Here is a 26356-nt window from a genome sequence, read left to right as displayed (position 1 = left end):
TCACAAACAAACTAAGAAACAAAAGACATCAAATAAGCTCTATCTGAGCAACAAACTCACAAAACATACCAACTTCCCAGCAATGAACTCCCATCAAAATCAACCTCTAGCAAAATCTCTCTGCAATGACCTCCAAGCAAATCTCTCTCTCAGTAATCCCTACCTCCAAAATCTCTCTCTCCTGAACAGAACACTGGCTTTTATATAGCTTTAGAAGGAATGTGTAACTGGAGACAGCTGAGTCTTGACGAGGGGGCGGGGTTAGCTCTCCAATTAGCCCTGGAGTCGACCAATCAGCTGCTTGAGGGATTTCAGGAAGCCATTTCCTGAAATAAAACACATGCAAATACCCAAACTACAACACATAAACTGGGGAACGTAACACTAAGCATGTGACAAATACAATTTGATTTGACTGAATAATTTTTTTTTACTTTCCAGAAATTGAATTTTTGTTTTACTTCACTGTACAGTAGGTGGCGACAATGCACCAGTACGGTGTAGTCTGCCATTAAACCTCGAAGAAGAAGCATCGTCACCACTTTGTCAAAGATTTTTTATAAATAACCCAAGATAGAGCAGAGCCTATCGTTTCCAATGGGAGCAAATTAAGGATAGTGGGTAGAACAAGCAAGGAGATCACGAGCTATTGAGATCCTATTAGCGTGTTCTGGCATTTATTTGCATAATTCCGTTAGGGAACGCCTGTTTTGTGATGTGCGTTCATGCATTAACAAATGTTTTTGTAAACTTTGGCAAAGGGTAAAGTCTACAAAACACAGTTCACTCTGTTTGTTGCAGATTCTAGTTTTGGAAACAGAAAACTGTATGGAGATCAAATGTTTCATCAATCAGGACATTTGCAGAATATCGGTCAAAATCCATTTCCCTTGATAATCTTCTACCACTGCCTGCCACTGGGCTTCCTCTCATCACCATATTTGGTAGTAAGTGGAAACGCCAAACGATGCTTCCATTTACACATCCGGTGAAATATCTGTCTCGCTGTTCAATGTGTGACTTGACTGCTGAACGGATGAACTGTACGGGTTGCCGTAGCACTCCTCCTGACTGCTGGAAAGATGGCGGCAGCGCACACCCGGGCGAGCCCCAATTCTGCAGGCGAAAAAAAATCTTAACAGAAAGACACCTTTCGCCCAGCTTTTGCAAAAGGAAAACGTGCAAACAACTATTAAACTTGCATGGTCATGGGTGGTCCCATGCACCACTAGAACCGAGCATTCCCCGACCTGCTATGGAGCCTCCGGATAATAGCGAACCTAGCAGGTAGGCGAATAATCAGTGCTTCTTCGTGAAAAGAAACTACACAGCCGGGGCTTCGGCTGCTGCCACTTTGTGAGCTGAATGTGACAACCCACGCGGGTCAATTGGCGCGCTTGTGCGTCTAAAGGCAACCTACTGTCACATAGTGGTTTGCGTGCAGTTGCAATGTTTTTGCAGCGTTAAAAGTTGCAAAGTTTTTGGGAGATACATCTGTTCTCTGAAATGTGACTTTGCACTGTGTTTCTATTTGTTGTGGAATTATTGGAGGGATGGAGGAAATACTTACCTTTTGAAAGAGGTAACTAACTATTTTTGACTTGGCATTCGATTTGCAACATCGAAAGGCAGCTACCTAGCAACTTGCTAGGCTAACTATGTGGCGAACGTTACTTTAACGGGTCGTTGAGTTTATTCCGTTTTGTCAGTTGCAAATTAACATTGCTCTTCTTTCTTGCAAAGTTTGGTAGCTATTAGCTTTCGTCAGGATTGTGGAAAATGTTTCTATATGTACGGTATGCACGAACTTCAATAGAATTCTATTTGAAACATTAATTGAAATGTTTTAATACTTTTCATGAATTGTTAGCCAACGTTAGCTACTATAACTAGCTAGCTATCTTTAACCATTTAGCTAGGCAGTTCGCTAACTTACTACGCTAGGCTCCACGTCATAACTAGTTATATTTGTTGGGGCATGCATTTTATGATAAAGTGTTGTACTTGCAGCCAAAAAAGTAAGAATTCAGTGGCTAGGCTGATATGCTGTTTTTTTTAGCTATGACTTGAACTGAGAAGATGGGGAAACTACTCATGTTTTGGAATGTATTATTTAGCTTTCCTAGAATTCAAGACTGTTCTCAGCACAGTAGGAAAAGCACATAGCTATGTGCTGCCAACACTGGCACATGAACATGATCTCGTTTTAGCAACGCTTATGAAGTTTCAAAACCTTTTTGTGGAACATGGTTAGCTTACTAGCTACAATAGACCACCGATTGCTTAGATTTATTGAACATTTCTATTATATCCTAAATTACACACCCATTAATTTCGTGCTTGCTGTATGTGTGGTGATCATCATGTAAACATTGCAAATCACCAGCGGGAAAAATATTAATTCCAAGCTTGAGCTAGTAGGTATTATATTGCAGGATATACAATTATGCCTGCTCTTTGTTCGAGAGATAGAATGTTGTTAACGTGTTTCTTGCCTTAAGCTTTTCAGATGCCATTTGTTGTTAGCCAGGGATTGCATGTACAGTCAATGTGTATGCTCTGTATTCCACTAGAAAACGGCTTCTGAGTTATTGCTTCCAGCTGATTTTAGTGGAATGTTTTTGTTCTATGTGCTTCTTTTTTGACCCCACACGACGTCATCGGGTTTGTTTGCCCCTGACTCCTGGCGACAGATTCTCTGGAATCCAATGTTATGTCTCTCTCCCTTGAGGCATGCAAGAGTGCCTGGCCTACACTGCACTGGGGACTGAATTTAAATGGATAGAATGATGTTCAGAGTGCTAAAATGTGTTCAATGCTTTAGTGTGGTTCTTGATTCTGTGTCATCACTTTGATCATACTGGTTGGCTGTGTTTTCAATCCAAGTCTCATTTGCAAGCACAAGCAGAGTTAAATATCTAGTTACTGTACTGCTGCTGTCAGACGAGCCAGGTCCCACATCTCTTTGTGCTCTTTCCAACTCCATTGCACTCCATGTCAAGCTCAACATGGCAATTAGGTTGTTTTCACACTTGGTCCCTTTCAGGCAAGTTTTGTGAACTCAGTGTTTTGTAAATGTTTTTTTTGTGTGTGCGGTGTGAACACTCCAAAATAATTCAGACCCCTCAAAAGAGCCCCAACATGAACCGAACTATCTCGAGAGGTGGTCTTTCTGTTCGCTTGAATTCCGTAGTCCTGTTCCCTTTTTTAGGACAACATGAACACAAAGCTCCCCAGGTTCGCTTGTTGTTCCCCCACACTAGACTACTGCAACACCTTCCCCCTCCCATAAACCCTCATATCGGTGTTCCAAAAGGGAGAAGATAATGATGTGCAGATTAGCAGGGGGAAAAAAGTGCTGTTCTTAGATATTGATTAGCGATTGTCAAGGATGCACATAAATTCCCAAGTAAACTCAGCAAAAAAAGAAACATCCTCTCACTGTCAACTGTTCATTTTCAGCAAACTTAACATGTGTAAATATTTGTATGAACATAACAAGATTCAACAACTGAGAAATAAACTGAAGAAGTTCTACAGACATGTGACTAACAGAAATTGAATGTGTCCCTGAACTTGGGGGGGTCAAAATCAAAAGTAACAGTCAGTATCTGGTGTGGCCACCAGCTGCATTAAGTACTGCAGTGCATCCTCCTCATGGACTGCACCAGATTTGCCCGTTCTTGCAGTGAGATGTTACCCCACTCTTCCACCAAGGCACCTGCAAGTTCCCAGACATTTCTGGGGAGAATGGCCCTAGCCCTCACCCTCCGATCCAACAGGTCCAAACTGTTGCATATACCCGGACTCTGCTTGCACTGAATGCAAGAGAAGTGACATAGTTTCACTAGTTAATATTGCCTGCTAACATGCATTTATTTTAACTAAAATATGCAGGTTTAACAAAACATACTACTGTATATTGATTTAAGGCATTGATGTTTATGGTTAGGTACATTTGTGCAGCCAATGTTCTTTTTTTGCAAATGCACTTTTGTTAATAAATCACCCGTTTGGGGAAGATGAAGTAGGCTGTGATTTGATGATAAATTAACAGGCACCGCATTGATTATATGCAACGCAGGACAAGCTAATTAACCTAGTAATATCATCAATGTGTCGTTTGATAGTTTTTTTATAAGATAAGTTTAATGCTAGATAGCAACTTACCTTGGCTTCTTGCAGCCACAGGGTCCTTTTAACGCTGCACTCGTGTAACCGGTGGTCAGCTTGACACAGTTTCCTTGTGGATTTCAATGTAATCGACCATAATCACCGTCCAAAAAGGCATATTACCGATTATGAGAACTTAAATTCGGCCCTAATTAATCGGCCATGCCGATTTAATCGGTCAGCCTCTACTCCAGGGTACAGGCCTTGGTGTAACACTCCTTCCTTTGACGATAAACGCAAATCCGACCATCACCCCTGGTGAGACGACAACCGCGGCTCGTCAGCGAAGAGCACTTTTTGACAGTCCTGTCTGATCCAGCAACGGTGGGTTTGTGCCCGTAGGCGCCGTTGTTGCCAGTGATGTCTGGTAAGGACCTACAAGCCCTCAGTCCAGCCTCTATCAGCCTAATGCGGACAGTCTGAGCACTGATGGAGGGGTTGTGCGTTCCTGGTGTAACTCGTGCAGTTGTTGCAATCCTGTACCTGTCCCGCAGGTGTGATGTTCGGATGTACCGATCCTGTGCAGGTGTTACACGTGGTCTTCCACTGCGAGGACGATCAGCTGTCCGTCCTGTCTCCCTGTAGCGCTGTCTTATGCGTCTCCGTGGCCACATCTGCAGTCCTCATGCCTCCTTGCAGCATGCCCAAGGCACGTTCACGCAGATGAGGAGGGACCCTGGGCATCTTTCTTTTGGTGTTTTTCAGAGTCCGTAGAAAGGCCTCTTTAGTGTCAAGTTGTCATAACTGTGATCTTAATTGCCTCCTGTCTGTAAGCTGTTAGTGTCTTAACGACCGTTCCACAGGTGCATGTTCATTAATTGTTGATGGTTCATTGAACAAGCATGGGAAACAGTGTTTAAACCCTTTACAATGAGGATCTGTGAAGTTATTGGGATTTTTACAAATCATCTTTGAAAGACAGGGTCCTGAAAAAGGCACCGTTCTTTTTTTTGCTGAGTTTGTGTAGTTTCTGGTTCAGATTATTTGTTTGCAATATGTGACCTCACTTTATATAGTCTTGTTATTTTACTGCTGCTCTTTAATTACTTGTTACTTTTTTAAAAATCTGCATTTTATTGTTTAACTGCATTGTTGGTTAGGGGCTCGTAAGTAAGCATTTCACTAAGGTGTACCTGTTGTATTCGGGGCATGTGATGAATTTGATCTTTAAGACTTTTGTTCGATTGTGGTTTTTGAATAGTGTGAGAAGACGATGTACAGTGCCTTGCGAAAGTATTCGGCCCCCTTGAACTTTGCGACCTTTTGCCACATTTCAGGCTTCAAACATAAAGATATAAAACTGTATTTTTTTTGTGAAGAATCAACAACAAGTGGGACACAATCATGAAGTGGAACGATATTTCAAACTTTTTTAACGAATCAAAAACTGAAAAATTGGGCGTGCAAAATTATTCAGCCCCATTAAGTTAATACTTTGTAGCGCCACCTTTTGCTGCGATTACAGCTGTAAGTTGCTTGGGGTATGTCTATCAGTTTTGCACATCGAGACTGACATTTTTTCCCATTCCTCCTTGCAAAACAGCTCGAGCTCAGTGAGGTTGGATGGAGAGCATTTGTGAACAGCAGTTTTCAGTTCTTTCCACAGATTCTCGATTGGATTCAGGTCTGGACTTTGACTTGGCCATTCTAACACCTGGATATGTTTATTTTTGAACCATTCCATTGTAGATTTTGCTTTATGTTTTGGATCATTGTCTTGTTGGAAGACAAATCTCCGTCCCAGTCTCAGGTCTTTTGCAGACTCCATCAGGTTTTCTTCCAGAATGGTCCTGCATTTGGCTCCATCCATCTTCCCATCAATTTTAACCATCTTCCCTGTCCCTGCTGAAGAAAAGCAGGCCCAAACCATGATGCTGCCACCACCATGTTTGACAGTGGGTATGGTGTGTTTCAGGGTGATGAGCTGTGTTGCTTTTACGCCAAACATAACGTTTTGCATTGTTGCCAAAAAGTTCAATTTTGGTTTCATCTGACCAGAGCACCTTCTTCCACATGTTTGGTGTGTCTCCCAGGTGGCTTGTGGCAAACTTTAAACAACACTTTTTATGGATATCTTTAAGAAATGGCTTTCTTCTTGCCACTCTTCCATAAAGGCCAGATTTGTGCAATATACGACTGATTGTTGTCCTATGAACAGAGTCTCCCACCTCAGCTGTAGATCTCTGCAGTTCATCCAGAGTGATCATGGGCCTCTTGGCTGCATCTCTGATCAGTCTTCTCCTTGTATGAGCTGAAAGTTTAGAGGGACGGCCAGGTCTTGGTAGATTTGCAGTGGTCTGATACTCCTTCCATTTCAATATTATCGCTTGCACAGTGCTCCTTGGGATGTTTAAAGCTTGGGAAATATTTTTGTATCCAAATCCGGCTTTAAACTTCTTCACAACAGTATCTCGGACCTGCCTGGTGTGTTCCTTGTTCTTCATGATGCTCTCTGCGCTTTTAACGGACCTCTGAGACTATCACAGTGCAGGTGCATTTATACGGAGACTTGATTACACACAGGTGGATTGTATTTATCATCATTAGTCATTTAGGTCAACATTGGATCATTCAGAGATCCTCACTGAACTTCTGGAGAGAGTTTGTCATCGAGGCTACCCTCCCCTCCGATAAACATCTAAAATGAAGATATTCATGTGCTAATGTAAAAACATGACAGCATATTTCATGAGCATTCATTACTTTTTCTTGCCAATTGAAAATAGTTTTTCATTCAAGTAGTTGTGCCGGCATGTCCGTCTCACAGTACCAACACCACTTAGTGAATAGATTTCGGGCAATTTACAGCTTACATTTTTGAATGCTTTTCTAATTTCACTGTTAAATTAACGTTGTATTGCTATACATACATTTTTGTTAAATTTGACATTTATCTCAGGTGGGCTTAAAGGGTACAGTAGCGCACTATACAGAATGTAAATGACAAAGCAATATCATTAAATATGATCAATTCTAACTTTGCATAATATTGTAGTCTAGTGTATCTTTATTAGAGGTCGACCGATTATGATTTTTCAACGCCGATACCGATTATTGGAGGAACAAAAAGGCCGATACCGATTTAATAGGCCGTTTTTAAATAAAATAAAAATGTATTTGTAATAATGACACTTTTTAATATAATACATCAATAAAATCAATTTAGCCTCAAATAAATAATGAAACATGCTCAATTTGGTTTAAATAATGCTAAAACAAAGTGTTGGAGATGAAAGTAAAAGTGCAATATGTGCTATGTAAGAAAGCTAACGTTTCAGTTCCTTGCTCAGAACATGAGAACATATGAAAGCTGGTGGTTCCTTTTAACATGAGTCTTCAATATTCCCAGGTAAGAAGTTTTAGGTTGTAGTTATTATTGGAATTTTAGGACTATTTCCCTCTACCATTTGTATTTCCTCAACCTTTGACTATTGGATGTTCTTTATAGGCACTTTAGTATTGCCAGTGTAACAGTATAGCCTCCGTCCCTCTCCTCGCTCCTCCCTGGGCTCGAACCAGCAATACAACGACAACAGCCATCACATCGAAGCAGCGTTACCCATGCAGAGCAAGGGAAACAACCACCCCAAGGCTCAGAGCGAGTGAAGTTTGAAACGCTATTAGCGAGCGCTAACTAGCCAGCCATTTCACTTCGGTCACACCAGCCTCATCTCGGGAGTTGATAGGTTTGAAGTCATAAACAGCGCAATGCTTGACCCACAACGAAGAGCTGCTGGCAAAACGCACGAAAGTGCTGTTTGAATGAATGTTTACGCGCCTGCTTCTGCCTATCACCGCTCAGTCAGATACTTGTATGCTCAGTCAGATTATATGCAACACAGGACACGCTAGATAATATCTAGTAATATCATCAACCATGTGTAGTTAACTAGTGATTATGATTGTTTTTTATAAGATAAGTTTAATGCTAGCTAGCAACTTACCTTGGCTTACTGCATTTGCGTAACAGGCAGTCTCCTTGTGGAGTGCAACGAGAGACAGGCAGGTCGTTATTGCGTTGGACTAGTTAACTGTAATGTTGCAAGATTTGATCCCTCAAGCTGACAAGTTGAAAATCTGTCTTTCTGCCCCTGAACGACGCAGTTAAACCCACCGTTCCTAGGCCGTTATTGAAAATAAGAATGTGTTCTTAACTGACTTGCCTAGTTAAATAAAGGTGTGAAAAAAAATCGGCAAATCTGCGCCCAAAAATACACATTTCCAATTGTTATGAAAACTTGAAATCGGCCCTAATTAATCGGCCATTCCGATTAATCGGTCGACCTCTAATCTTTATACCCCAAACCATTGGTTTCAAGTATTTTGAGTAGACTTTGCTATTCTCTTCTTCAACAAATCACTGTTTCTCCTTTTAAGGCCAGTATGCATTTAAACACTAGGATAGTTTGATATCCCTAATATTCAATCAACATGAGCATAAATTATTTTTGTTCAGATTTTAAGTTGATTTAAAACACACACTATCATTATGCATGTTGTGCATCTACCCATGGTGCCTTTACCAAGATTCGAAACAATTAGCAATCATTGTGCTCAGAATGTTGATGCAGAAATTTAGGGTTGAGGGATATCATGGAAACAAAAACCTACAGGTGGTGGATAAAAATGCAAACAAATGAGAGCGACGAAGACTATTGGGAGACTACTCCGGTCTTTCTTTCATTCATCCAGGTGAATCTGTTTGGTCCACCTGTATTTAATACACAGAGTGGGAGATTGAAACTGTCTTCAGATATGCCTTAGGAAGATGAGTTGTACTAATTAACAAGAATAGCAGTACTGCAAATGTGAATTAGCTTTCAGATAATTCCTAAAAAGTTTAGTTCTGGTCTTTGTTGCATGGCTTCTTATCCACAGAGGGCCAGGGTGGGTGCAGGTTTGTGTTCTAAGCAATAACACACCTGATTCGACTAATGTCTTGATTGAAGTCTGATTAGTTGAATCAGGCGTGTACTGGTCAGCAAGAACAAAAGCCCAAGTCCACTTTGTTCTCTGTGGATACAATTGGACACCCCCTGTTTTAAGTGCTACTTTCATGATGAATAGCAATGATCATTTTATTTTAGGGGTGATTCATATAATGTAATTTTATAAGAAGTGTCAGTTTGTAAGTTTTTAACATGGATTGTTTAAGTCAAGAGGTGGGCTTATTTGGAACACCCATGGGTTTAAGGCGTAAAGTCGGTACGCATTAAGCCCAGTCCGGACTTCTCACACATTTATTAAAACACGTAAGTAAAGTCATAACTTCAAGAGATTTAAATATTTGTCTCTTTAAAACATGAGATTAATCTTTCATTTTATATCCACTTTTCTAACATACTGCTTTCATTTTTGTAAGAAATGTCAACTCAGATTTTGGTGGGATTAATAGGTATACTTACCCTGCTCATGGTTATGCAGCTGCAGCGTATGGGTGGGGACTGGGGAACTTGAAGTTCCTCTCTTCCAGGAATCAGTTTGTGCAACTGCACGCTCATTGTATTTTTGTCCTAACTCATTTTCTGCATCCCACATTGCTCCCTATTACCCTTATAGTGCACTACTCTGGTCAAAAGCAGTGCACTATATAGGGAATAGGGTGACATTTTGGACTAAGACATAAACATGCCCTGCAGGCAAGGCACTTCCTGGAGGGCCCTCTGGTTTTGACCAATGTTTTTCCGGAAAAGCGGGGAAAACCTCAAAGGCTGGAACTTGGATTGCTTTGGGCTTGAATATTATAGAAATGATGTCATATTGTCAATAGTAGAGTTCCAAGTTCCAACAAAGCTGCCCTCTCCTCCCCCCTCTAGAGTCCCTGGCTGCATCCCAAATGGGGAAATGTCACCCGATTCCCTTTAGGTCCTGTTCAAAAGTAGTGCACTATGTAGGGAATAGGGTGCCCTTTGGGACCCAGCCCCTCTCTGTCCGGCATGTGCAGAACATAGAGGGAGAGAGACAAACAAACAACAAGGAACATGATTGTGCAACACTGTCTGCCTGCTCGAGTTAAGGTCACCCCTGTCCCTGACAGTGTAAGACAAGATGATTTGCAAACATGTTTAAAAATGCATGCACAGCACTCACTAACTTCTCATGCCAACCATTGCAAGGAGGAACAGGACAGATCTTTTGTCAGAGCTTTCTTGCTATTTGGTCCTCTGGCTGGGCAAGTAACATTCAGGCACTCTCGCATGCATTCCAGGGATTTCAGGATGTGGTGTAGTCCTGCGTAGAGGAGAGGATAGTAGCCTCATGGCCTGAAGCATGAGGAACATGTGGCTACAACTCATTAATGCAACACACTGGAACCCCCCAGGCTAGCACTCATAAACTTTGGCTGACACTTGGTATTTTTAAAATTCTCTCACCATCTCACTCGCTATTTCTTTCTTTCTTGTCTCTCTCTCTCTCTTTACCCCTATCTGTCTCTCTCTCTCATAAACAGCTGCTGCACCTGTTTGTGCATGCGTGAAAAAGACTGGTTGCGTGTCATGCCACCATGTGATTCAGGAAGGAAGGTTATTCAGGCCATCATTACATGATTGTCTGTGTACATTGTTCCTTGGCTAGCACAGGTCGGTGTTAGCGGGTAGGGCAAGCTTTTCATAGTTTTACTTTAATTATCGTATTGTCTGCCAAGGCTGTGGTTGCAGGATGTTGACTAGGCCTAGCTCTGGATGGACTTGGGTTGTAAGTGTACTACTGTTTTTGTGTTGTGAGTCCAGAGGATGCACAGTTTAGACCCTCTGTTCTCCCATGGATCTAAAGCAGTGGCAGGGCATTCCAATCCAGGCCGTGCTGTTCTAGATTAACAGCTGGTCTCTCAGGGGTTGCAGTGTTCTGTTTCAGTGTTGTCATAAGTATTGCGCAGCATGTAGCACACAAATGATGACTGTTCCTTTTTGCAAAATGATTTTGCCCAGGGTTCAAGCTCATTCTTCATGTTATCAAAACATGATGTGGTGTGTGTGTGTGTGCACTGCATGCATGCACAGGTGTGGGCCGGTGCTGTGCACTGTGTGTTTGGGGTCCAATATGTCTGTCCGAGTGGCGTCAGTCACACTGTTTCCTGAGCAGGGTGGGGTCAGGTTTGTCCTGTTCTGTTTTCTTTTTGTTGCATTATTTTCCTTTTGGTTCAGATTCTGCTGTCATTCTGCTTGTTTTACAGAGAATGATGTTGTGGAGCTACAGAAGCATGCAACAAAGGAATAGTAATATCATAGGTAATTTGCATAGAATAAAAAAAATAAAAGCTCAATTGCACCCTTCAGTTTAGAGGTCGACCGATTAATCGGAATGGCCGATTTTCAAGTTTTCATAACAAACGGTCATTTTGGATGCAGATTTAGCCTTTTTTTTAAACATATTTTTGAATGTTTTATTTCATCTTTATTTAACTAGGCAAGTCATTTAAGAACACATTCTTATTTTCAATGATGGCCTAGGAACGGTGGGTTTAACTGCCTCGTTCAGGGCAGAACGACAGATTTTTACCTTGTCAGCTCAGGGATTCAATCTTGCAACCTTACGGTTAACTAGTCCAACGCTACGCTCTAACCACCTGCTTCACGAGCGGCCCGCCTGTTGCGAGATTGCAGTAAGAAGCCAAGGTAAGTTGCTAGCTAGCATTAAACATCTCATAAAAACAATCATAATCACTAGTTATAACTACATGGTTGATGATAGTACTAGTTTATCTAGCGTGTCCTGCGTTGCATTTAATAGATGCAGTGCGCATTCGCTGAAAAAGGACTGTCGTTGCTCCAACATGTACCTAACCATAAACACCAATGCCTTTCTTAAAATCAGTACACAGAAGTATATATATTTTTAAACCTGCATATTTAGCTAAAAGAAATCCAGGTTAGCAGGCAATATTAACCAGGTGAAATTGTCACTTCTCTGGCGTTCATTGCACGCAGAGTCAGGGTATATGCAACAGTTTGGGCCGCCTGGCTCATTGCGAACTACTTTGCCAGAATTTTACGTAATTATGACATAACATTGAAGGTTGTGCAATGTAACAGGAATATTTAGACTGATGGAACAGTTCCGTATATCACTGAAAGAATAAACGTCTTGTTTTCGAAATGATAGTTTCCGGATTTGACCATATTAATGACCTAAGGCTCGTATTTCTGTGTTATTATAATTAATTTGATAGAGCAGTCTGACTGAGCGGTGGTAGGCAGCAGCAGGCTCTTAAGCATTCATTTAAACAGCACTTTTCTGTGTTTGCCAGCAGCTCTTCAATGCTTCAAGCATTTTTTGTTGCATTGCCTACAGTCGGAAAGGAAAGGCAGCGTGCACACCAAATAGATGCATGAGTTGTGACTCTGAAAAGTAGAGGCCTAGCCAGGCATATCACAAGATTTCAAAATTCAATCACGGGAGTACATAGTTTGGAAAGCAAATGGCTATTGCTGTAAAAAGAAGACAATGAAAATACTCATCTGTCTTTTATCAAAATTCTCATTTTAATTGAGCAAACAACACTAGGTCTATAGCCTACAGTATCTTACTGGCACCAGTGGAGAGCATCCGCTATGTCCCCGGTCAGTGCTATTAAGTTTGTTTTTAGACCATTTCCTCCTCCAGCTTTAGATGAATGTCATTGTATTTGTCTCCCCCTTTTGTAGGCCAATTTATATGGACATTTTTATTGATCTGTTTGTCAGTGTCTGCAGAGTAGGCTAACCTATAATATGTTGTATTTAAAAAAAAATCTGTTTAATGTATCCAGCCATAAAGTGTAGTAGAATAGTATTGCATGAAATGTGTTTTTCCTTTGCAAAGAGAGAAGAAGCGTATCTGATAGCCTGTAAACCAGGTGCTGATGGTTCTTAACTGGTTTTGAACCAGATTGTCTGTCGTGACCCAATATTCACATCGCAAAAAATATTCTGCAAAATAAAATCTGTAAAAAATGTTTTATGCTATATTGATTAGTAAATGTAGCAATTATATGACAAGGGAACAACATTCCCACCTTTCATTGTTTAATTAAATGTTTCCCATATTCTTGATTAAGAATGTTTTATAAACTCACTGGTTTGAAACGACAAAATCAACTAAAAATAGCTTGGTTAATAACTCTATATTGAAGAATTAAATGTCAGATTAAATTATTAATGATTTCTATACATCTTCTACCTGGTTTAATTTCATACTGCGCTTTTTTTTCTTTCAAAAATATATTGTTTTACACCTGCGACCCATTCAAAACCTCCGGTCGTGACCTACACGTATCACTGCTCTACGCTTTTTACAATGTGCTCAGCCATGTATGCAAGTCTTTTTTTTTGTGAACAGTGATAGTTTAGCCTAAATAATATAACAATCACTATCCACTCTACTCGGCCTACTATTTGTAATGTGATATCTTACATACTCTTTAAGTCTGCAAATGTGGTGATAGTGCATTTTTATGGTGAAAATGTGATTTTCCCCAACTGGAAACTCATGCGCCGCCCTATGCATAAGCTAGTGATTTTGCTGTTTGTTAGTTGTCTTGGCTGAGGAAAAGTAAATGTGGACAGTAAATCTTCAAAGTGCGCGGTAAGGGCGTACGTCATTTCATCTTCGACGCATGTTCTGTTAATGAGTTACCTTAATCTAAATGTGATTTCTGTCATTCTGAGCACTGTGGGTAGATGCCCTGTCTCAACGCAGCTTTGAAATGTGAGGAGAGGGTCCTGGCACCAAAATCATTTGGATGGACTCCATCATTCCTGTAGAGCAGTGGTTCCCAAACGTCTTATAGTCCCGTACCCCTTCAAACATTCAACCGCCAGCTGCGTACCCCCTCTAGCACGAGGGTCAGCGCCACACACTATCCAACACATTTATTAAACATAAGAATGAGTGTGAATTTGTCACAACCCAGCTCGTGAGAAGTGACAAAGAGCTCTTATAGGACCAGGGCACAAATAAAAATATAATTAATAATTTAGCTCTATATTTAGTCATCTTACATATAAAAGCTCATTTGTTCATCAAATTGTGAATAATGCACCACAGGTTAATGAGAAGGGTGTGCTTGAAAGGATGCACATAACTCTGCAATGTTGGGTTGTATTGGAGAGAGTCTCAGTCTTAAATCATTTTCCACACACAGTCTGTGCCTGTATTTAGTTTTCATGCTAGTGAGGGGGAAGAATACACTCTCACATTGGTACGTGGTTGCAAAGGCACCCACCCTGTTAGCGGGATCATTTTTGTCAACCACCGCTTAATTGCAGAGCGCCAAATTCTAATTAAATTACTAAATATTTAATCTTCGGATGTTTGCACTCACGAGACTCCGTTACACAATACATGTTCCCTTTGTTCCATAAATATATCCAAAATACCTCCATTTGGTTGACGCGTTTATGTTCAGAAATGTTCGTAGAAACACTTCAAATGTGAGAGAGAGAGAGCTTTCTCGCTCGCTCATTTTTCAAAATAAAGGCCTGAAACTGTCTAAAGACTGTTCACACCACGGGGAAGCCACGTCCTGGTTTGATTTTTTTCCTCAGGTTTTCGCCTGCAATATCAGTTCTGTTATACTCACAGACAATATTTTGACAGTTTTGGAAACTTTTGTGTTTTCTATCCTAATCTGACAATTATATTCTAGATTCTGAGCCGGAGAAATAGGCAGTTTAATTTGGGTACGTTTTTCATCCAAACATCAAAATACTGCCCCCTACACTCAAGGTTTTAACAGCGCGATTTGCCAAGGCAGGACACTCTGAGCACAGCCTTACCCAGAAATCTGTCAGTGACTTCTGATTAAATTAAATTTTCACAGAACCGCTTGTTGCAATTTTGATGAGGCTCTCTTCAGATATCGGTAAGTGGACTGGAGGCAGGGTGTGACAGGGATAACGAATACAGTTGTGTGTGTGTCGTCCGTTTCGGGAAAGTACAGTGGGGCAAAAAAGTATTTAGTCAGCAACCAATTGTGCAAGTTCTCCCACTTAAAAAGATGAGAGGCCTGTAATTTTCATAGTAGGTACACTTCAACTATGATAGACAAAATGAGAAAAAATCCAGAAAATCACATTGTAGGATTTTTTTATGAATTTATTTGCAACTTATGGTGGAAAATAAGTATTTGGTCACCTACAAACAAGCAAGATTTCTGGCTCTCACAGACCTGTAACTTCTTCTTTAACCTCTAGTGACACCCCATCCTGTGAACAGGACCGTTGTCATCATCTGACACTAATTAGCATAACGCAACGGACATAAATCTTACTAGAAAATATTCCTATTTATGAAAATCACAAGTGAAATATATTGGAACACAGCTTAGCCTTTTGTTTATCACCCTATCATCTCAGATTTTCAAAATATGCTTTACAGCCAAAGCTAGACAAGCATTTGTGTAAGTTTATCGATAGCCTAGCAATATGCCTTGCTAGCAGCAGGCAACCTTGTCATGAAAATCAGAAAAGCAATCAAATTAAATCGTTTACCTTTGATGAACTTCGGATGTTTTCACTCACGAGACTCCCAGGTAGATAGCCAAAGTTCATTTTTTCCCCAAAATATTATTTTTTGTAGGCGAAATAGCTCCGTTTGTTCTTCACGTTTGGCTGAGAAATCGACCGGAAATTGTGGTCACAACAACTCCGAAAAATATTCCAAATTAGCTCCATACAATCGACAGAAACATGGCAAACGTTGTTTAGAATCAACCCCTCAGGGTGTTTTTCAAATATCTATTCGAAAATATATCCACCGGGAGAATTGGTTTCTCAGAAGCGATTGGAATAATGACTACCTCTGTACTTTACGCAAGATTTTCTCTGGGAGCATCATGTTACTACTTGCGCAATGTAGCCCCCTACGGGTATTCTTCAACATAAATGCGTAAAACTACATCACAATGCTGTAGACACCTTGGAATACGTAGAAAGCGTAAGCTGGTTCATAGCACATTCTCAGCTCAATGGGGACTCATTGGCACGCTGCGCTTTCAAAATATGGGGCACTTCCGGATTGGGTTTTTCTCAGGCTTTCGCCTGCAACATCAGTTCTGTTATACTCAGACAATATCTTTACAGTTTTGGAAACGATAGTGTTTTCTATCCAAAGCTGTCAATTATATGCATATTCTAGCATCTTGTCCTGACAAAAATAAAATTCCAAAAAATGAAAATACTGCCCCTAGAGTCGCAACAGGTTAAGAGGCTCCTCTGTCCTCCACTCGTTACCTGTATTAGTGGCACCTGTTTGAACTTATCAGTATAAAAGACACCTGTCCACAACTTCAAACAGTCACACTCCAAACTCCACTATGGCCAAGACCAAAGAGCTATCAAAGGACACCAGAAACAAAATTGTAGACCTGCACCAGGCTGGGAAGACTGAATCTGCAATAGGTAAGCAGCTTGGTTTGAAGAAATCAACTGTGGGAGCAATTATTAGGAAATGGAAGACATACAAGACCACTGATAATCTTCCTCGATCTGGGGCTCCACGCAAGATCTCATTCACCCTGTGGTGTCAAAATGATCACAAGAAAGGTGAGCAAAAATCCCAGAACCACACGGGGGGACCTAGTGAATGACCCGCAGAGAGCTGGGACCAAAGTAACAAAGCCTACCATCAGTAACACACTACGCCGCCAGGGACTCCAATCCTGCAGTGCCAGACGTGTCCCACTGCTTAAGCCAGTACATGTCTGAAGTCCAAAGAACACCATACCTACTGTGAAGCATGGGGGTGGAAACATCAAGCTTTGGGGCTGTTTTTCTGCAAAGGGACCAGGACGACTGCTCCGTGTAAAGGAAAGAATGAATGGGGCCATGTATCGTGAGATTTTGAGTGAAAACCTCCTTCCATCAGCAAGGGCATTGAAGATGAAGCGTGGCTGGGTCTTTCAGCATGACAATGATCCCAAACACACCGCCCGGGCAACGAAGGAATGGCTTCGTAAGAAGCATTTCAAGGTCCTGGAGTGGCCTAGCCAGTCTCCAGATCTCAACCCCATAGAAAATCTTTGGAAGGAGTTGAAAGTCCGCCCCAAAACATCACTGCTCTAGAGGAGATCTGCATGGAGGAATGGGCCAAAATACCATCAACAGTGTGTGAAAACCTTGTGAAGACTTACAGAAAATGTTTGACCTCTGTCATTGCCAACAAAGGGTATATAACAAAGTATTGAGAAACTTTTGTTATTGACCAAATAATTATTTTCCATCATAATTTGCAAATAAAGTCATTAAAAATCCTACAATGTGATTTTCTGGATGTGTTTTCTCATTTTGTCTGTCATAGTTTAAGTGTACCTATGATGAAAATTACAGGCCTCTCTAATATTTTTAAGTGGGAGAACTTGCACAATTGGTGGCTGACTAAATACTTTTTTGCCCCACTGTACCTGTGTAATTGCGCACCCAGCTCAGTCGGGTGCTTCGATGTATGACATTTGACATTGTCCGTATGGCTTGAGTTCATTTGCACGCAAATCATACAATGATGGAAAGACCTATGTGTTATCCTGATTAATGCAGACAGAAAAGAGTTTCTTTGCCTCAATTTTGTACCGCATATTGAATATAGTTGCAGAGTCCCTGTAATTCTAGATTTAGATCATTCAGGCGAGGATAAAACAGTTGTGTGAGAAATGCGTCATTATGCAAGCGGTCAGGAAAAAATCGAGCTCATCTCAATTAAAAAATAAATAATACTTGATAACCAGCGCTCTTCTGTATGTTAAAGCTTTACATGGTCGCTGCCCATATCATTGCATAATGCAGAAAATACATGAGAGTTCAGGGGCCTTGCTTTAACAAAATTAACCATTTTCACTAGTGTCCAACCTCTTTCAAGCTGTCAGGCATTCCCTTGGCATCACAGGCTCTCGGTGGATGTTGCAGTATACCCAAGTGGTGTCGGGAGCAACTGCTTGAATGGGCATTACCACTACACTATGTCTCTGTCATGGCTTTTGCGCCATCAGTACAGATACCAACACATCTTGACCACCAAAGTCCATTTGTCACAAAGCTGTCCAGTCCTTTAAAAATATCCTCATGTTGTCTTGGTTTCCAGTGGTTGGCAGAAGAGGATGTCTTCCTTAATTGACCCCCCCATAAACGTAATGAATAAATACCAGGAGCTGTGCCAGGCCCTCCAAGTCTGACTCATCCAGCTGTAACGCATAGAATTCACTGGCTTGTATGCGACGCAGTAATTGTTTCAAAACATCTCCTGCCATGTCACTGATGCGTCGTGAAACAGTGTTGTTTGAGGAAGGCATTGTCTGTATAGTTTTTTTGGGCCTTTTCCCCCAGCATTGTCCCAGCCATATCCACTGCAGCAGGAATAATTAAGTCCCCCACAATAGTATGGGGCTTTCCTGTCCTAGATACCGACTCTTCTAGCTCCTTCTTATTAATGGTAACTGTTGCTTTTATTATACATGTCTTACTACTCGAAGGTCATCTTAATTCTTGTTTTAAAAATGTGGCTTATTTTTCAAATTGTTTTGTTTCTAAATGTCTGTGCCGGAGTGAAGATTTCCCACGAGAGGGTAACGGTGAATTTGATTGGATGTTAATTATTTTGACCTGGCTAACTGTATTTTGACTTTGTTATTTCGCTGAGCACTAGATGGTTTAATTAGATTTTTGGCAGTGAAACTAGGCTACTTAGGTGTGGGGGGAGAAACTCACCCAAATGTATCGCCCCATTGGAAAATAATAAATGTATTGTTTAAAAATGTGAAGAAAAAAGTATTTAATTAAAAGTGAATCACATTTTTATTTGGCGTACCCCTGTCGGAATTGCATGTACCCCCAGTTTGGGAATACCTGTTCTAGAAGAACATGAGCCAAAATCCAACCAACTCTACTAAATGTAGCCCCTTTGGGTGGTTTACACCACCTACAATCTGTCAACATGAGGCACAGCAGGTCTTTTTCTTCTTCCAATAAGTAGGTTGGAGCAGCGAGAGCATGCTGCAGAGAGAAGAGATGGAAGAGGGGTGACTGCTCGGGAGCGGAATTTATGCGCTCTTGACAGTTGGGGCAGTTGAGTCTCATAGCAACCAAATAAACAAGTGACGTCACCTGTTCCTCGGTCTGTCATTCCTGAAGGTTTGAGTCATCAGTCTGGACTGCCTAGCACTGCTGCACCTTATTTAAACACACTCCACACACATGACATACACTGAGAAAAGTGTACACACCCTTGCAAGCTTAATTTGGCTACAACTGCTAGCATTAACTCCCAGACACATACTAAACCTAGGTAGAGGAAACACATGAACTCAGACACATACTAAACCTAGGTAGAGGGAGAATTTGCATGTAGTGGCGAATGTATCAACAATCCAAGAGTCAGTTAATGCCTAATTGCACAGATATTTGGCAGTTGTCATAATTCACTATAATGAACTGTGATTTATTGCAATATTTCATATGGGGGTAGATTTCTATTCCAGAGAACAGTTTCTTCTAATGGTCTTTTGTAATAGAAAGTAGTAAATGGAATCTAGTTAATGCCTACTGTTTCAAAAAGGCTTACTCATGTCGGGCGGTTAGAGTGGTTAGAGTGTTGGACTAGTAACCGGAAGGTTGCAAGTTCAAACCCCCGAGCTGACAAGGTACAAATCTGTCGTTCTGCCCCTGAACAGGCAGTTAACCCACTGTTCCTAGGCCGTCATTGAAAATAAGAATTTGTTCTTAACTGACTTGCCTGGTTAAATAAAGGTTAAATTAAAAAAGTATATATGTCTACGTTCATTCAATGAAAATAACACTAAGGTGTCCAGTCAAACGTGTATATATGAACCAATTGGTAAAATGTTAATTGTGTAGATGCTATTAAGAAAACAGATGTTCCAAACCTCATGTCTCTAATAATAATCCATTAAGTCATTTGAGATTTTAGCCTTTTAGGATGGCCAAAATTAGGGTGACTAAATCATGGAGGAAAAAGACCAGAAAGTGGTCAAATATTTGGAAAATACCCTTGCTTATCTTGGTTGGATGCTGTGCGAGAATTAACTGATAGGCTCACTGTTGAACTCGTCATTTTTTTCTTCTCTAATCCAATGGACATAAAACAATAGAGGTAAGATAGATATCGGTTTTGAGACAGATATAGTATTTTCATAGTTTAGTATATGCATTTCATATTAATGGGAAATTCCTGTTAAGATTTTTCACAAAAACAAATCTGTGAAATGTCCACTGAGCGTACCTCAAGCTTTTTATTTTCTAAGCCTTTTACATTTAATTCAGCTCGTGCGACCCACGGTTTTGCAGACTACCACCACAACATGTAAAATCCTCAAGTTGTAGCCAGAAAGCGGCACCGCTCTGTCAATAGGGCTTGGAATTGCCAGGACCTTACGATACGATGACGGTACTTAAGTGCCAACACTGTATTGTTATTTTTAAGTATTGCAATTCGATACTGTGACTTCTTCATTGCGTTTTGATGTTCCAAACATATTGCTCCCTTTCTGTCTGCTGCAGAGGGATAAGAAAGCCATGAAAGAGTTCTGATCAGCCATTAAAAGTGATGAAAACCAATTGGCTCCCTAATTTTGAAAGATGGGGAGAATAACCTAATGAAGAAAAGATACTAACATTTTGGTGCAGTTATAGCCATCTAGCGCAAAAATATTGCTTTACTGTCAACTATGCGTCACGATATTGTATAAAAAAAATTTATATGCTCTACACTGTCCAAAGATATCCTATGAAATTACGCTCTGAGTTATAATATGAAAATCTGACTGTCCTGTTAGTTTTAAATTACTGTTTAATTCCATGAATATGCATCAAAGGTGTGATACAGATTAGAGCTGCACGATTTGGACAATATCTAATTGCTAATTATTAGTGATGCACCGATATGACATTTTTGTCTGATATCCAATATTTTCCTTGACAAAAAAACGATGCCGATAACCGATATTTAAAAATGTTTGCACCCTTTTAAGCATTCTAGTACAGTTAAATAGTTAACACACACATGGACAAAGCGGTCTAAGGCACTGCATCTCACTGCAAGAGGTGTCACTACAGTCCCTGGTTCGAATCCAAGCTGTATCACATCCGGCCGTGAGTGGGAGTCCCATAGGGCTGCGCACAATTGGCCCAGCGTCATCAGGGCCGTCATTGTAATAAGAATTTGGCTTGCCTAGTTAAATCAAGGTTACACACACACACCACACTGACCAAAAAGTTATTTTGTTGGCATTTACGTATGTCCCCCTTACCAGTAAAACATAATCAAAACCTATTTCTTTCACTTACTTGCTGTGCTGTTTCGTTTTTCAGTCGTTTCGTTCTCAACCAGGATTTCTATGGAACGCCAAATAACACTTTGACCAATCAGGACCTGAATATGATAATTTAATGTAATTATTACACATGGATTACACTCACTCGTATTTCATATGTCACAATGATTAATCGATACATATGCTGGTCATAAAGAAAAAGCTAGCTAGCTCATGGATGCAAACAATGTTCTTCCCCAAAAACATATCCAAACGACATCTGTTTCAGTAGCTAGGTGTCATCTAAAATAACCCTAATTTATAAGACGCTACTTACTTGATTTGATGGTGGTTGGACCAATCTATGTGAAGCTAGCCACAATAAGGATTAGCCACAATAGTGGGCTTTGCGGTTAGCCTTCAAAATAAAAGTATAGCATAATTCTACTATTTGTATTCATTTGCATCACTGTCAATGTCATACTTTTATTTTGAAGGCAAACCGCAAAATCCACTATTGTGCCTAATCTTTATTGTGGCTAGCTTCACAACACATTACCCAGTCCGTTCGAGCCTCACTAGCCAGATGAAGCTAGCTGGCTGCTTATAACGTTAGCTTTGGGCAATAGGGTTAAGTAACTGGCTAGCTATTTATTTTCATGACCTGAAGTTCAATTTCAATAGGCGAACAACAAGTGGCAACCTAGCTAATACTTACTCACAAGGATTCCTAAATAATTAATAATAATGAAAATTATTGCAGTTTCTACTGGTCATTGTTTTCAGGTTGGTTGTATTGGTGCTAAGCTAAAGCTAGCTACCCCAGAAGGTCCGGTCGAACAAATTATGCATTAATTCCAACACGGTATTGTAAATGCATCGTTTGTGGCCGGTGTTTGCAGACTTTTTGTACAGCTTTGACAGTACTATTGTATCTTTTTTAGACAAAGACCCAAACGGTGTTCCATAGCATGTATGTCGTGACGCTAATAGCAGTGATGTTATTACTGTGTAACTCCGGTAGGGCAACATCTGGAAAAATAGCACACTTGGTAGTGTGTACTGGTGCTTGACCAGTCAGCGAAAGCCAACATCATCCACGACAGATAACGGTTGATTGTCAAGGGCAATGAATTCCATTATCTTGGCTTTAAAGGATTTCAACATTTTTTGAGTTCTCGCTGAAATGTTCTTACTCTTTTAAATGACTGCTCGACTTGACTGCTTGATCCACACAGCAGACATTGTGGGCTAGGTTAGGAATGCTGTGTTGCACGTGTAGCACAATTTTCCGTGGCATCGTCATGTACCTACATATAGGTATGCACGGTAGTTTTGAAATCTGTTTTTAACATTGCCGTTAAACTAGACATCGGGCCGATACTGATGTTGGCATTTTCAGCTAATATCGGGCAATTCCGATATGTTCACACACGGATATATCGTTCATCCCTACTCATTTTTTTTTGGGGGGGGGGGGAGATATTGCAAATGTGATTATGAATTTAGATTCTCAAACACGTCGGTGAGAACTTGGTAATTTCATCAGACATGGTTAAAACACGTGTTATGGTAGAGAACACCACTTCTAAAAGAAGATCATCATATTAATTAATACATACAAAACCAAATGCAACATATTTTCCAACATTGCTATACATATAATGCTAGGATTATTACACCTACATATGAACAAACATTATTTTTCCTATTTTTCCATTGAGTTATTAAATGACCCAAGTTAAATATTTATTCAGGCAGCCATAGGCTGCAGATGGAATCGGAAGATTATAATAGTGTAATTATAAGTGGAAGTGCCTTAACATGTAACACACAGCCTACTGATTTTTAAATCTAGTCCAGACATTCAATGCGATGACCTTTTAACACATTTGCACCGTTATCGTTACGCACAGTTTCTGCTCCTTATTCAGGTCCCAGGTGGTTCATTTAATTTATGAAAACAAATACTAATTAATATTGTTCCATCGCATCTCCTAAAAACATTTTCAATATAAGTCTAAGATGATAGTCTAGAAACTAAAGCTTTGGTCGTCTTCCTCTCAGGCTTCCATGTCTTGTCCCTGGACCTCCTCAATGTCCACCTCTTGACCGTCAGACTCTGAGGCCTCATCTTCACTGTCACAACCCAACCTGGTTGAGGATGGCCCGTTGTCAGGCTCAAAAAGCTCAAAATTTGTCTGGATGGCCACCAATTTTTCAACCCTTGTTTTGGTCAGCCTGTTGCGTGCTTTGGTGTGTGTGTTCCCAAACAAGGACCAGTTGCGCTCTGAGGTGGCTGATGTTGGTTGGATTTGGAGGATGATTGTGGGGAAAGAGCCTCAGATCCACAAAGTCCCCTCCACCAGGTGGCTGATGAGAGGTTGGCACGACTGACATATTGCATCTCCATCCCAAAGCCCTTGCTTGGAAGTGTACTTTGCCAGACTGCCAAGAACCTTGCACACATCCAGACCAAGGTGGCGAGACACAGTAGTGATGACAGCATATTCCTTGTTGATCTCTGCACCAGACAGGATGCTCTTGCCAGCATACTTGGGGTCCAACATGTACACTGCGGTGTGTGTATAGGCTTCAGGCAGAAGGATTCACGTTTTTTGATGCATTTCAGAACTGAAGTTTCCTCTGCTTGGAGCAGCATTGAAGTGGGCAGGGTAGTACGGATTCTTCTCTTACATCTGCAAGCAGAGTCTGAACATCAGACAGTATGGCATTGTTTCCCTCAATCCGTGCAATGGCTACTGCTATATGTTTCAGGCTGCTTACCACTCATCCAGGAGGATCCTCTTGATGGGGCTGTCCATATCGGCAGACTGTGATATGGCCATTTCTTGGAGAGACTCCTTTCCCCCCCAGGAGACTGTCAAAGATGATGACAAAACCACCCTAAGGGTTGTTGCTGGGCAGCTTCAATGTGGTGCTCTTATTCTTCTCACTTTGCTTGGTGAGGTAGATTGCTGCTATAACTTGATGACCCTTCACATACCTAACCATTTCCTTGGCTCTCTTGTAGAGTGTATCCATTGTTTTCAGTGCCATGATGTCCTTGAGCAGATTCAATGCATGAGCAGCACAGCCAATGGGTGTGATGTGAGGGTAGGACTCCTCCACTTTAAACCAAGCAGCCTTCATGTTTGCAGCATGGTTTTGTACCAGTGCAAATACCTTCTGTGGTCCAAGGTCATTGATGACTGCCTTCAGCTCATCTGCAATGTAGAGACCTGTTGTCCCTTGTGTTGTCCCTTGTGTCTGCGCTCTTGTAAAATGCTGGTTGAGGGGTGGGGATGTTAATTATTTCTTATTCCTTGCCCAAGAACATTCGACCACCCATCAGAGATGATTGCAATAGTCTGCGTTCTCTATGATTTGCTTGACCTTCACTTGAACTCTGCATCCATAAATTATTAGATAAAGCATGTCTGGTTGGAGGGGTGTATGCTGGGTGAAGAACACTCAGAAATTTCTTCCAATACACATTGCCTGTGAGCATCAGAGGCGAATCAGTTGCATACACAGCTCGAGCAAGACATTCATCAGCATTTCTCTGACTACGATCCTCCATTGAGTCAAAAAAAACTTCTGATTCCAGGAGGACCATGAGCTGTTGCTAACAATAAGGTGTCTGATTCATAATTTTCACCTCAAATAGAAGTAGAGGGACTTTTGTCAGGTTGCTTGTTGTGAGCACTGAGGGAACTTTATGCACGTGGCCAGATGATTCTGCATCTTTGCTGCTTTCTTCACATATGATTTGGCACAGTACTTGCAAATGTACACAGCTTTTCCTTTCTCCACACATCAGATAGTGCCTGTGGCATTTTCCTGTAAAGACTAAAAATAAATGTTAAAAAAAATAATGCAATTCCATGTACAGATAAATAGTTAAGCCGTTAGATTAAACAACTCCTTTGTAAGATACAGTTGATGTAAACTCAGTTTTTCACAATTCCTGACATTTAATCCTAGGAAAAATTCCCTGTTTTAGGTCAGCTAGGATCACCACTCTATTTTAAGAATGTGAATTGTCAGAATAATAGTAGATAGAATTATTTATTTCAGCTTTAATTTCTTTCATCACATTCACAGTGGATCAGAAGTTTACGTACACGCAATTAGTATTTGGTATCATTGCCTTTAAATTGTTTAACCTGGGTCAAACGTTTCGGGTAGCTTCCCACAATAAGTTAATTTTGTCCCATTCCTCCTGACAGAGCTGGTGTAACTGAGTCAGGTTTGTAGGCCTCCTTGCTCAAACACGCTTTTTCAGTACTGCCCACACATTTTCAATGGGATTGAAGTCAGGGCTTTGTGATGGCCATTCAATACCGTGGCTTTGTTGTCCATAAGCCATTTTGCCACATCTTCGAAGCATTTTCCATTTGGAAGACCCATTTGCGACCAAGCTTTGTCTTCCTGACTGGTGTCTTTATGTTTCAATATATCCACGTAATTTTCCTTCTCATGATGCCATCTATTTTGTGAAGTGCACCAGTCCCTCCTGCAGCAAAGCACCCCCACAACATGATGCTGCCACCCACGTGCATCACGGTTGGTATGGTGTTCGACACGCAAGCACCCCCCTTTTTCCTTTAAACAAAACGATGGTCATTATGGCCCAACAGTTCTATTTTTGTTTCATCAGACCAGAGGACATTTCTCCAGAAAGTATGGTATTTTTCCCCATGTGCAGTTGCAATCTGTTGTCTGTCTTTTTATGGCGGTTTTGGAGCAATGGCTTCTTCCTTGCTGAGCGACCTTTTTAGGTTATGTTGATATAGGACTCGTTTTATTGTGGGTATTGATACTTTTGTACCCGTTTCCTCTAGCATCTTCACAAGGTCCTTTGCTGTTCTGGGATTGATTTGCACTTTTCACACCAAAGTACGTTCATCTCTAGGAGACAGAACGCGTCTCCTTCCTGAG

The 26356-nt window shown here is 40.9% G+C and overlaps 1 protein-coding gene across 3 annotated transcripts in view; it reads left to right on the top strand.

The window, feature by feature from the left end:
* The first annotated feature begins 1011 nt into the window (after positions 1-1011).
* Positions 1012-26356, top strand: part of LOC110499330 (mitogen-activated protein kinase kinase kinase 4) — an 82714-nt gene continuing 57369 nt past the window's right edge. For 2 of the 3 annotated variants that reach the window (XM_036956192.1, XM_021576410.2), the window contains exon 1: positions 1012-1287. In XM_036956192.1, the coding sequence (XP_036812087.1) occupies positions 1013-1287 (275 nt within the window). In that variant the 5' untranslated portion in view covers position 1012. Of the gene's footprint in view, positions 1288-1407; positions 1583-26356 lie in introns of those variants that run through there. The other variant, XM_036956193.1, reaches the window with a different exon arrangement.

This window comes from Oncorhynchus mykiss, chromosome 20, assembly GCF_013265735.2.
Source record: "Oncorhynchus mykiss isolate Arlee chromosome 20, USDA_OmykA_1.1, whole genome shotgun sequence".
In the NCBI taxonomy this organism is placed as follows: Eukaryota; Metazoa; Chordata; class Actinopteri; order Salmoniformes; family Salmonidae; genus Oncorhynchus; species Oncorhynchus mykiss.
This window is presented reverse-complemented; position numbering and strand designations above follow the sequence as displayed.